The sequence below is a fragment of the Leucopleurus acutus genome, assembly GCF_964270905.1.
Source record: "Leucopleurus acutus genome assembly, chromosome: 4".
NCBI classification, from domain to species: domain Eukaryota; kingdom Metazoa; phylum Chordata; class Mammalia; order Artiodactyla; family Delphinidae; genus Leucopleurus; species Leucopleurus acutus.
This window is the reverse complement of record NC_139146.1, coordinates 86795037-86807630: the sequence shown is the minus strand read 5'-3', so window position 1 is coordinate 86807630 and position 12594 is coordinate 86795037. Positions and strand designations below refer to the sequence as shown.

The following is a 12594-nucleotide window of genomic DNA, read 5'->3' as shown; positions in this document are numbered from 1 at the left end:
AGGCTCCCTTCCTGGCTTGCAGATGGCTGTATCCTCACACGACAGAATGAAAGATCATCTCTCTCATATCTTTTCTTGTAAGGGCACTAATCCCACTCATAGACATTCCACTTTTTTTTTCTTTTTTTTTTGTGGTACGCGGGCCTCTCACTGTTGTGGCCTCTCCCGTTGCGGAGCACAGGCTCCGGACGCACAGGCTCAGCGGCCATGGCTCACGGGCCTAGCTGCTCCGCGGCATGTGGGATCTTCCCGGCACGGGGCACGAACCCGTGTCCCCTGCATCGGCAGGCGGACTCTCAACCACTGTGCCACCAGGGAAGCCCCTACATTCCACTTTCATGACCTAATTGCCTCCAAAGATGCCGCCTCCAAATGACATCACATTGGGGATTAGGGCTTCAATATATGAATTTGGGGGAGCACAAACATTTAATCTATAGTGATTAAAATGACCTGAATTTTCAAACTGAGTAGGTCTTGTGAAATTTAGGACAGTAGGATCCCAACTACTGAAAGTGAAATATGTTGGAAGAGATGGAAAATTTAGAGAAACTCCAGATCCCAAATGCTCCTGAAAGTCTCACTGTGCCTCTTTTTCATGATGAAATCATGATTTCTTTGTTTATTGTAGCTAATCGTTACCTTAATTTCCCACTTCTCACTTTTGCTTCACTATAACCAGGATTCAACCTTGATATGAACTGGAAGTTCCCAATACTTGGTCACACTCGACCTGTGTACTCCTGCATGTCAACAATGGATTGGAAGGAGTAGCAGAAGAGGAATGCATACATTCTTCAGTTCACTGTCAGCACCATTTTTTCACAGCCATTTCTTTTACTCACTTGTGTTATTTGTCAAGCTCTAGAAGGCAGTTTGGTAACCATAATCCAAATGGAAACATTTAAACATCTGTAAATAGATATGCCTAGTTCAAATGGCCCATCACTTCCCTGTGTCTATAGACAAAGCATAAATGACTCTCCTTTAAATTTTCCATGAAGAATAAACTTTTATAAAAATATTTTCTGCCTAACGACAGTTGACTGAAAACTCGAGTGGGAGGTGCAAAGTAACTGAAATTGTATTTCTGACCTCAGGGGAAACGGAAGGAGAATAGTGTCACCAAACCAAGTGATAACTGGTAAACTCTGAAGCAAAGTGATAATTTAAAATTTCAGAGATATAGTGAATGGGGTAATTATTCCATGAGAAATGGTCAAACCAGACATGATCTCTGTGTGAGGCTCATTATTATATCCTTAGGAAAATTAATGGCTGTCTTATCACATTGTTTTTTGATATATAAGTACAAAAATATTCTGGTGAACAAAACTCTGGCTCAAGCTACTATTAGAGAGAGTGACGCCCACCTGCTATTTACAAATAAGAATCAATTTACAGATCTATATCTCTGGAATGAAGGGAATGTCAAAATTCTACAGGAAAGATCATGCTATAACATCATATTTCCAACCCTGGTACTTATCTTCAGACTATGAATTTGGGGCATTTACCTGGATAAAGGGTACTATCTGATCCTCTTACAGACTCTGGATTCCATGCTCTGTCTTACCACTCATTACTTGGAATGGAGACTGTCTTGATAATCTTTGGTTCATGTTGAGATTTCTTTGAGTCAAGCAATAATTTGTGTTGCCACCCAAGTTTGCCTCCTTTCAAGCCTAGTGATAGTCTAAACCATTTATGATAAGTCCTAAGTTCAGAGTGTATAGTTTGACTGGATATACTTAGCAACTGGTCTAATCCCCATATTACTTCCCTGATGTATGGTGTAAGGAGGTCAAAAAATACCAAATAGAAACCATTGTTGTGGTTTTTTCTATAAGAAAATAATAATTTTGCATCTCTGTGAGAATTACAACAACTGTTAAACACTAAAAGATGCAAAGACTAAAAGATAATGGATTACATCATTATTCTACTTCCCCACTTGGCCTTTGAAATAGCTTCTTGGAGAATAACAACAGATTATTTCAAATTTAATGAGATTATGACACCTATTACAGGTGGTATTTTAATGTGGTACACATCAGATAAATTCCTGATACTTATTTTACAGCTAGTAAATGATTTTTTCTCCATTCTGATTTAAAAACTAAAGAAAAAGAAGAAAATACCAGTAGCAGTTTGCTTTCATCTTAAAAACAGAACTTGTTTTCGCATAGGACAGTTTTTAAGGACAAGTCTACTCTAGTCTTGCATCACAGTTTAGTCTACAAAAAATGTGACTGTTTTATTGCACTACAGTTCATCATGCATTCATTAAATCGACGGCTTTATTCCTGTAGGATTCACAACACATGAAGCTGTGTTTTGTTGATTTGTTGGGAACTGACATGATGATAGAAGCTGGGAGATACATTTTATGAAGACATAGTGATCTGTACATTCCATTTATTTCCTGCAGGTCCAGTAGTCTGAGTATGTTGACAAACCTTCTCTAGATTGAATAACAAGTTGTTTCACCTTGTACTTCTTAACACAGAGAAGGCAGGAGACCCAATGTTAAATGGCTTTTTAAAAAATTTTTCAAGGCAAAAAATACATGTTTGGATGTTATGTCTATGTATATACTTAATTAATAAGAAACAGAACCACTGATAGCTATCTAGATTATCTAAGCTGTGGTACAAGAGACCTTGTTACCTGTGTTTTGTGATCTGGGGGATACAAGGCTCTTAAAAAGTCATGACAGATTAGGTTGGTTGGGAAGCCTGTAATAAACCCTGGAAAGTAAATTTCACCTGGGTATTTGAAGATATCAGAGTAAGCAACTATTGTCATTTTGAGAAATAACTCCTCATTGGAGTTTTGGAGGACACTAAACAGCTCACCATGAATACTTTGTTACTGTGTGTCCTGTGCTAATTCTTTAAATCATTGTTATCTAATCTACCTAGTTATAAACTCAAGTATAATCAAATGAACTGGGCCCAAACAAGTTCTGATGGCATAAGTAAACAGCATAACTAGGTTGTTCAAATTCCTAATGCACCCACAACTGCCACACTTGTTCCTCTCTGCAGCCACACCTATGTTCTCATAGAAAATATTCTATAAACAGCTGACTTCAAATGAAATATCTTAGACCCAGTTTATAATCTACCAGCATCAGCTAGAAGTGAACACTTAATTTTTTTCATTAAAATTTGATTGAAAGTGTCATAAAAGTTCAGTGGAAACAAAATGTTATATACATAAAGACTCACAGGATTGTGTAAATTGTGCTGAATGGATTAATGATAAAAAATAGAATGGTGCCTTAAAATGTAATTTATTGAAAAGAAGAAAGAAAAAATCTCAGTCACTGCACACAATTATTTGAAATGATGGCACTTACAGGAGAAGTGATTCAAAGGCTTTTAAAACAAATTTTCCATACAGAAATTTAGTAAAGACTTTAATTCCCTCTGACGCAGTGGCTTTCATACTGGCATGATACAACTGGAATTTAGACAATAAACTGTTAGGACAATTTCACTTAAGGATGATATGCTATCTAATATACAGTAGAGAGCTCAAGAAGAAAGAGTGCCTTCAATTTGGGACTGTCCTATTCTAAAATAGCAGTCAAAACCTTTGGATAGAATGGTTTTACATGATAGATGAAAGAAATTTAGAGCATGGAATTTTCAGTCCCATCTGTAAATAGAAAAAGAAATATGTGGTTAGTTATGTCACATGTTTTGAAGGGAATAGGCACTGTTATGATATGATACATTTTAAAAGTTGTTTTTTCTTCATCTTAAGATGAAGCTCACAAAGTTATCTGTGCTTTCCTGTTACTGATGTACATACCCATTGCTCCTGATTTTTAAGTTTTACAGACAATTTATTACTAGGTAGCATTTTCCTCTGCAGTAACAGAAAATGTGGCAAGGTAATTCAAAGAAAAAGCTTGCACATATGTCAGACTTTTATCATTTTCCTTATTTTGATCTGTTGTAAGGGAAGATTCCACCACTGGAAAGGGAAAACGCACACACATGCACACACACGCACATGCACACACACACATACACACAATTAGAAACTTCAATACACTGGATTAAAGTAATTAAAACAAACCTGGAGACATTTAAGTCTGTTTTCTTTGACAGACAAACACTTGGTTTTACTATGTGACTTGCTAAGGATTTCTACTGCAGTGATCATAAAGAATAGGATTCCACTGTTGGGTTCACCAGAGTCTTGATGGAAAATTAGTAACATCAACACTCTTATACTTGTATAGGAGTTTCAATGTAATAAATTATATTAATTAGATGAGCTAATTTTTATTGCTATTTAAATTTATTATTATTATGAAACAAAAATTTGCAAATGTCCAAGACAATTTAATTATTTTCTAACTGCTAATGTGTCTTCATGCAGCTAGACTACAGGAAAAAAAAAATAACTTTGTAGAATACAGTCATATCTTTGTACTGAGTTCTCATATGAAAAGAGGATCAATGGTTAGACAAGTAATTTCCAACTTACCAAAGACCATAATTGTGGAGTTCCTGAGAATTCAACTGATCCTTCTGAAGGAACAAAAATTGTTAAAATCATGTGATGAAGGTAGTCGGCAATAAAATTTTTCTAAATCAAAAAATGACCACTACTTATTTTCCCAGCAGTATGCTTAACAGATTATTATATTTAATCACCTTCAGAGTTATAAAAACAAGCATCATTATATTATTTCAAGTAACCAGAAAAAATAAGGATTTGAATTTAGGACTTCTGGATGCCAGAATCTGTGCTTTATTCCCTGCACTGCTTTCTAATATATATCATGCGTATAATCAAAAGAAAGACATTTAAAGATTAATAAAAGTGCAAGGAGGATAAAGTTGAATTATTGTATTTTTATTTTGGAGAGAAGTTTTTCCCCTACCTTCATCAGACTGAATTTCACTTATAGAATAGATAGCACTGTTCCACATATTCCTGAGTAATAGTTTAACATTAACCATATACCAAAAAGTATCAACAATTTTCCATTTCAGAAAATTCTAGTATGGGGCACTAAGCATGATGTGTCATGTTTATTCTAAATGTTTTTATGGTATGTTCTGTAAGCAATTTTCTTTTATTTCCTTTGATAGAACATCAGCATGCAGTAATTTAAATGAACTTACCACCACTGTGGCATAATTGTTTTTCCACTGTTCTCATAGGCAACGCGTTTAGGGATGTCGAAGAATGATGGAGAAGCAATATATTGTGTGACTTGTGGAGGATAATACCAGGCACCATAGGGATGGGCATCAAGCTGATAGAATTGTTGGAAAGGCTAGAGAGAAAGACCATAGAAAAAGCAACAGTGTATGAGAAATTGCTGTTTTGAATCTCTGAAAATGAATCATTGCATTCATTTCAGACATGGCTATTAGCATCACAAGAGATGTTTACACTGTGAGAAAAAATGAGAAATCACACTGTTCCCTATGGGGGACCATGGTAAAAGAATTTTTGGAAAGGACTTTTTTAGGGTACCTGAGGGGCAATGAATAAATCACTTCTTCAAGGTCAATATTCAGTGTTGAACTCTAAGAACCTGCATTACTAACACAGGTCCATTTGCCGGAGTCCAGAGGAAAGTAGTAGTGTGGATTTAATTATTATATAATTTATAAACTTATGGACATTTGGACTGGAAAGTATAATTTTTGCCATTTAATTTTATAGTTTAATTTTCCATGAAAGACTGAGCTCAAAGAAAGGGAAGAACCTCCCACCCAGGGTCAATACAGGTCTTTCAGAAATGCCAGGAATAAAGAGAAAAGAATGCTCCAATTCCTAGCTCAGTGCCCCTTCATAATCATAAGGTTTTGGTGCCAAAACATTATTTTCCTTTCTGAAATTTTGGAATAGGTGCATCTGTTAATCTATCATGAGATTTTACTTTCTTCTATGTATTAATGTAATTCTCTATATATTCAGGTGGAAAATATGTGTTTTTCAATGGAATTAGAAAAACCAAAGAAAGCATTTCAAATTTTGCTGTGGTTACCTGTGTAAAGTTTATAATAAATAATGATATCTGATACTTTCTCTTTATTAAGTCATTTATATAAAAAAATAAAATAAAATATATTTACCTCAAGGTAGAAGTAGGCCAGTTCCTTAACAGAGAGAGAGGTAAAAATAATTTTGTGATTTAAATCCAGTTAAATACCATAATGGATTAAAATATTACTACCAAATACTTTCATTAAGATTATAATTATCACCCTCTTTTTTTTTTAATTACATGGAAAGGTGAAGATAGTGTACTCCTTAGAGCTCAAATGAAGTGAGTAATTGCCTTTTCTTCCCTCTTACTTTGGCCCTTGAGTGATGAGAGAATTTTGGAAGAAATTTGAGAGTAAAATCTGACGCACAGTGAGGAATCATTATCATAAAACTGATTGATGACTACTATGTTTTGAAGCTTCATTATCATAAAATTGATTGATGACTACTATGTTTTGAATCTTGAGGAAAGTTTTTAATCCATAATCATGTCCATATGGAGAAAACTCCATGGTTTTCTTTGCATGCTTTATTTTTTTACTTAGCATGCCATATATATGTTGAAGCATCAATGGACCAAAGCAACTGAATTGAATGCACAGTTACTACCTGTAAAAGTGAAGACACAAAAGAACACTGCAAAAATCAGGATATGGGAGTTTGGGGAGAAATAAATTGATAGATCCATACTAATTCCACAAATGAAAAAGCAATGCTCAAAGAGAATAGCACAATTTACTCAAGATCATATGATTAGAAGGTATCAGATCTAAGATTGAAAACTCAAGTTATTTTCACTACACAGTACTATAGATTAATAAAAAGTCAAATTTTAATAACACGAATAGTTGGTTGAGGTTGTTCTGACTTAAAAGTTGACCTGAAGCTATCTTCACTCAGGGATGGCCAAAGAATCATTCTTTCATTTTCCTTGGCAACTTAGATCCGATCTTCCATAGCAATGTTAGAACCAGCACTGGAGAGTCCAACACTCATCAACAACTAAGAAATACTAGCATAGCGCTAGTTCATGATGCAACTAGTACAATAATTTCCAAAAAACAGACTGTTAATAGTTTGGGGCAATATTATAAAACACACACACACACACACACACACTTACCTGATTCACTACTCTCATAGGCTCTCTCTGGAAAGAAAAAGACAATCAGGGTTAACTTTTAAGGCTGAATAAAACCAAAGATGTAAGAAGCAAACTTTTTGAAATGCTTTTCATGTTAGAGATCTGGGAACTCACCCTAATAATTTTGCCAATTGCATTACCTAGATACAATTTTTTCTAAGACATATAAAACATCCTCAACAATTCTTTTAAGATTCACTGAATGGCAAGTAGTGATTGAAGGGCTCCATGATTGGAATTGGAATTGGTGTAGCTGTTGATAGGAATCAGAATTGTAATAGCAGCACATATTTCACAGAAACTGGCTGTCACCTTAAAAACGAAATCAGAAGCCCCAGGAGCACTATGGAATCAATGGAATGTAGGACAGGGGAAGAAATGGTTTCTGTTATGTATTATAGATAAACTCATGCCACAGATGAGAGATAAAACAGGACTGGAAAGTTTTTTTGACAGAGACATTTAATATCTCTCCAGATGTTTTCTTCAAAATGTGTCAAATAGTAAATCTCCAATATGGCTTGCTTAAAAGAGCCTAATTGTAAGTGAGTTTGACTTTCCTAGATGTAAATTGAATTCAGGAATCAAAGCATGGACATAAAGATATAAAATTAAGGAATATCTTAAGAGACAAATTAATGTAACCATGGAAACTAACACTTCATAGTGTTTAGAATTATAAATGTGCTGCCCGTATCAGGTGAGACAGACAGAACAGACAGCTCCCATTCCAAAGAAGACTATCATTCTCCTCTCTCAGATTGATTAATATAAATTATTTCAGAAAGTTGGGAGTGAGAAATAACTGCCTGAGAAGAAAAAAATATCTTCAGAAGTGTGAGGCTATTTAAAAACAAACATATTTAAGCTTCACAATATATCATTGTATAATTTATTAAGCAAAATATTACCAGTTGGGCATGGTCTTCCTCATTTGTTCTGTGAAGTGGTTCCTATGTAGAAGGAAATATGTTCCAAATTACTTAGACATCTTCTGGTACATCACATTCATTTTACAATATACAAGGAAATTTAGGATAAGCAGTATTCTATGTCAAAACTATGAAAAATAGCAATACACTTTTTATTTTCTAACTTTAGGAAAATTATTCAACTAAAGGCTAGACTTACTATAGTTTGGAAGAATAAAGAATCTGTAAGGCTCATACCCGGGGGCAAAATAATAACTCACCAATTCCCTAGGACTACGTATTTTCTGTTCATGACTATTAATCACTTGTTTAAAATTTATCTTTTGTAAATTTTAAATAAAATATTACCAGATATGGGTGGTAGAAAATTTTCTCTCTTGGAATATACTTCTGTTTAAAAAAAGAAAGAGGAGCACATGTTATAAAAGCATAACGTGTGAAGAAAATACTAAAATATTCTAGATTTAATAAATAATCTTACATGATCATGAGTAGCTTCCTAAGAAAGAGAGAACATTTTGTTTTAGTGTATTGATTTTATCCATGTACGAATAGCAGACATTTACTAGATACCTTCATTCACTTAGGGTCTATGATAAATACTGGGGACCAACTATGAAATGTGATGAACACTATGAGCAGGACCATGTAGTTCTAACACTTGTGGAGGTTACAGCCTAGTCATATCATAACTAAGGTACTAAAATATATTATTCAGGTAATTTCTTAAATCAGTAATGATGCATTCCAGTGGGATATTGATATATTTAAATTTATTTGGACTATAAACACAAGCAACTTGGAAACTGAAACAAGAGTAACAATTGAGGTCCAAATTAAATTCATTACTGACTTCCTTCTCCTTACATTTGTAACAGAAGAAAATGTGAAAATGTAATTTTGCTAAATTCAGACAAGCCCTTTTCCCTAAAGTCCTAATTAAGTCAAGTTTATTTGCTATATAACTAAAAGAAAAAATTTTGGCCTCCCAAGTGAAAGACTATGATACTCAAAAAAGTCGAAGCTAAATAGTAAGAGAGGGTTGTGCTAATTGATATGTTTTTGATCTATCCATACTATCAGCAGATAGTTTATGACGTTATAGTTCAAATGCACATCCTGATGAAAGACCTTCGTAATGTTGTCAGAAATCGCATGAGCACAGCAAATTTTACAGAGACTGGGGAGTGGGGGCAGGAGAAGTGGAAATGAACATTTTATTGCACTTGCTACAAGCTAGACTCAGGGATAGCTGAGTAGTAGATTGCTCATTCAATATTCAAAATAACACCAGGAAGTGAGAATAACTGTATTTCCATTTCACACATAAGGAAACAGGTCCAGAGACAATTAGATCAATCAACTTGCCAGCTCCTCCTTAGAGAATTTTGACAAAAGCAATTTGAATGTTTAGGATTCCTGATTCTTTCTCCAGAGACTACACTGTTTCCTTAAATGGAAAGTTTATTTGGTATGTCAGTGCTTTCACAAGGAGGCATATCTATGGAATCACCATCCAGAACTGAATTTGGGAAAATAAACAGAATAAATTCCTGAATATAATGCATCATCTGGGAGGCTCTAAGAGGATTTGATGTAGAATTTAGTCAAAGTAAATTTCTCCCTGGTTAACAATTATGGATATGATATACAACATTAGTTTTGGCATAAGTAGAAAGAAATAGCTGTGACAGTAAATACATAGGCAATCATATGGATCATTTGTCAATTATTATTAATGGCAAGGCTAGAATAACTAATTTCTTGAAAAAAAATTATATATTTAGAAGTGGACCCAATTTAAAATTTAATTATTTTAATTCTGCAGAATATTATTTTGTATTATTATAATAAAATATTACTAGTTGGTGTAGGTTGTATTTGTCCAGTCTGAGAAGCTGTTCCTATTCAAAAAGAAAAAATATTGTCAATTTTGTGGATACCATTCAGTCCACTTCCATCATTTTCAAGTAATAAAGGTAGAATACTAAAGTGCCCTTTCCCAGGAGTAAAGAATGAGGAACTAGTAATCCTACTTTAGTGTTATTTCTACCACAGAGAATTTGGACTAATCCAGTTATTTTCTTTAAACCATTAGAAAAACTATTTTCTTAACTTATTTTTAACTTAAAATAAATTATAATGCAGTAAGATATAAATGAGTATTTAGGCAATTTCACTTACAGTGTGTCACGTCAGAATTGCTAAAAAAATTGAAAGTGGCTTTTGCTTTCTGGTTTTTGCGGAGTAAGTTAGAATATTAGATGAAGTGGGAAAAGATGATGTTTCTAATACAAGCCACATTTACTGAGTGCTTACTTTGTGCTATGTCTTGCTTGTATTAATTGCTTTACATGATTAAATATTTATTATTGTGTTGTCATTTTAGAATTTAGATTATAGACTTATAGCAGACAAGTAAACCGTCTAACATCACATGCTGGTGAAAGGTAGAGCTTAAAGTCGAACTCAATTCTGGCCAAATCTATAGAGTGCCATTCCAATACTCTGCTATTCAGATCCTAAAGTAGACTATAACACACAAATATTCAAATGAAAGCATGAATTAAATACCTGGGGTAAAAAAGTTGTTACTTTTATTTTCAGAAGGGATCAGTAAACATCTAGAGTCTGTTAGACTGCTTACTGTGTATTAAAGTTTAGCAGATATTAAAAAGGAGAAATAATTTATCAATATAAGATTCTTACTCATTCCTTGGTACATTTGCCTTTGATAAACTTTTAATAAAATTTTACCAGATAGCGTTCAGAGGGCACATCTTCCCCTTGAAAGCGCTTCTGCTAAAAAAAAAGTTTAAGGAAATTTTAACATATCCCAGAAAATGTTAATATATTTTAAATTTACTAAATATATCTCACCTCATTGTTATTGGGAACAACTTCCTTAAAAAATAAAAACATGCATTGTTAGTTTTATGACATTAATTTATATTCAAGGTAAGAATACCAATTAACCAGACACTCCATTGCTTAACTGTGATAAACTGATTTTAGCCACAAATTCCTGGGTAACTTAGACGAGATAAATAATTCAAGGTACATGTCGTTTCCAAGGTTCTCTTTTCTCTTCTCACCGCCTTCACCAGGGAAGTTATTCAGAATATTGGAGGTCGATGTGAAATATTCACTTTTATCAAACTCACAGAAACTCCACATAATGGGGTTGGGTTTATTTTGTAACCTGGATGAAGGTCTTCTCACAAAGTTAAAGGAAGGACCTCATCACCCTGTATTCCTGCTCTTTTTCTCCTCCAGGTTAACAAAGAGCAAAGGACTCCAGTGTCTGATTAACCTAGAATTGATCGATTTCTACAAAGGATATATCATGTTTATATCATTGATTTAGAAGCATAGCCATTATTGTAATTTTTAACAAGATCTAGGTCTACCAAAATCTGGGAAGGTCAAAACATATTAGAAAAAAAAAAGTTTGGGAACCAAAGATACACAGATAGTATTGTTTGCCCAGAAAGAATTCTGTAATTTTGTTTCTGACAAATATTTGCTTTCTTACATTTGTTGGGTTGATCTCCTTGTATGTTAAAATTAGGATAGAGCTGTATACATAGTGTCTTGTACAATGAGACCTTAGGGGACAGGTAACCTTCGTGGTACAACAAGCTTTCATAAACATTTTCTAATTGGGATACTGAATTAACATCAAAATGATTTACCTCACTTGATGAACTGCTGCCAAATTCCCTTTGCTAAAAGAAAGAAAATCATGACTCTGTGACTTTTAGAATTGGAAGGAAACTAGTTCCACACTTTCACGCTGGGTTGCTAACTCCTTGTTTAGAATTACAACAATTGGTATGAAAAGATTTAAGGCCAATATAATGTACATTCTTGGATTGTCCATTTTATTTAAAATATGTTGGAGAGGGGAGTATAATAACTTACCTGATAACTTAAAAACAATTTTTTTTAAGACAAACACAGATACATGCTTGAGTAGAATGCAAATGCATATATTCCTGTGGTAAAAATGAAACCTGGAAGGAAGAGCCCTGTTGAGCTGGCTTGCCTGAAACCCTGGGTTGAGTTTCTATTCTCTAATACTCTTGGGGCAGTTTTGATGTGAATAAATTGGAAATATTAAAATAGAACAAGCAATTTCAGTATGGAATAAAATTACACTAGCTTCTAAACCACCTACCCTTTGAAATATTTAGTTTTTTTCCTAAGTCATGGATGTTTATCTTTACATATGGATATAATTTTTGTTCCCAAATACATACTAAAATATTAATTTTAACATGCAACAAGCTATTTGTCTTTTGGGAGAGTTTTCCCCATATTTTTAGATTAGGTAGCATAGCCCATTGATCCAAGGTAATTGCTGAAATAGATTCTGTCTGCCGAGGACCGCCCTCAACATACGAGAGTGAGCTCATACCCTAGGATGGCAGAAGCAGGGTTTTATTTTGGTGAGTCTCATGTTTCATTTTGAATACTTACACACATTTT

At 33.9% G+C, this 12594-nt stretch overlaps 1 protein-coding gene across 1 annotated transcript in view; it reads right to left on the bottom strand.

Moving 5' to 3' along the window:
* Positions 1–5146: 5146 nt before the first annotated feature.
* Positions 5147–12594, bottom strand: part of CSN1S1 (casein alpha s1) — a gene marked incomplete at both ends in the record, with an annotated part of 29642 nt that continues 22194 nt past the window's right edge. The window contains 3 exons of the mRNA XM_082838155.1: positions 5147–5305; positions 7151–7177; positions 10861–10905. Of these exons, the coding sequence (XP_082694281.1) occupies positions 5147–5305; positions 7151–7177; positions 10861–10905 (231 nt within the window). The remainder of the gene's footprint in view (positions 5306–7150; positions 7178–10860; positions 10906–12594) is intronic.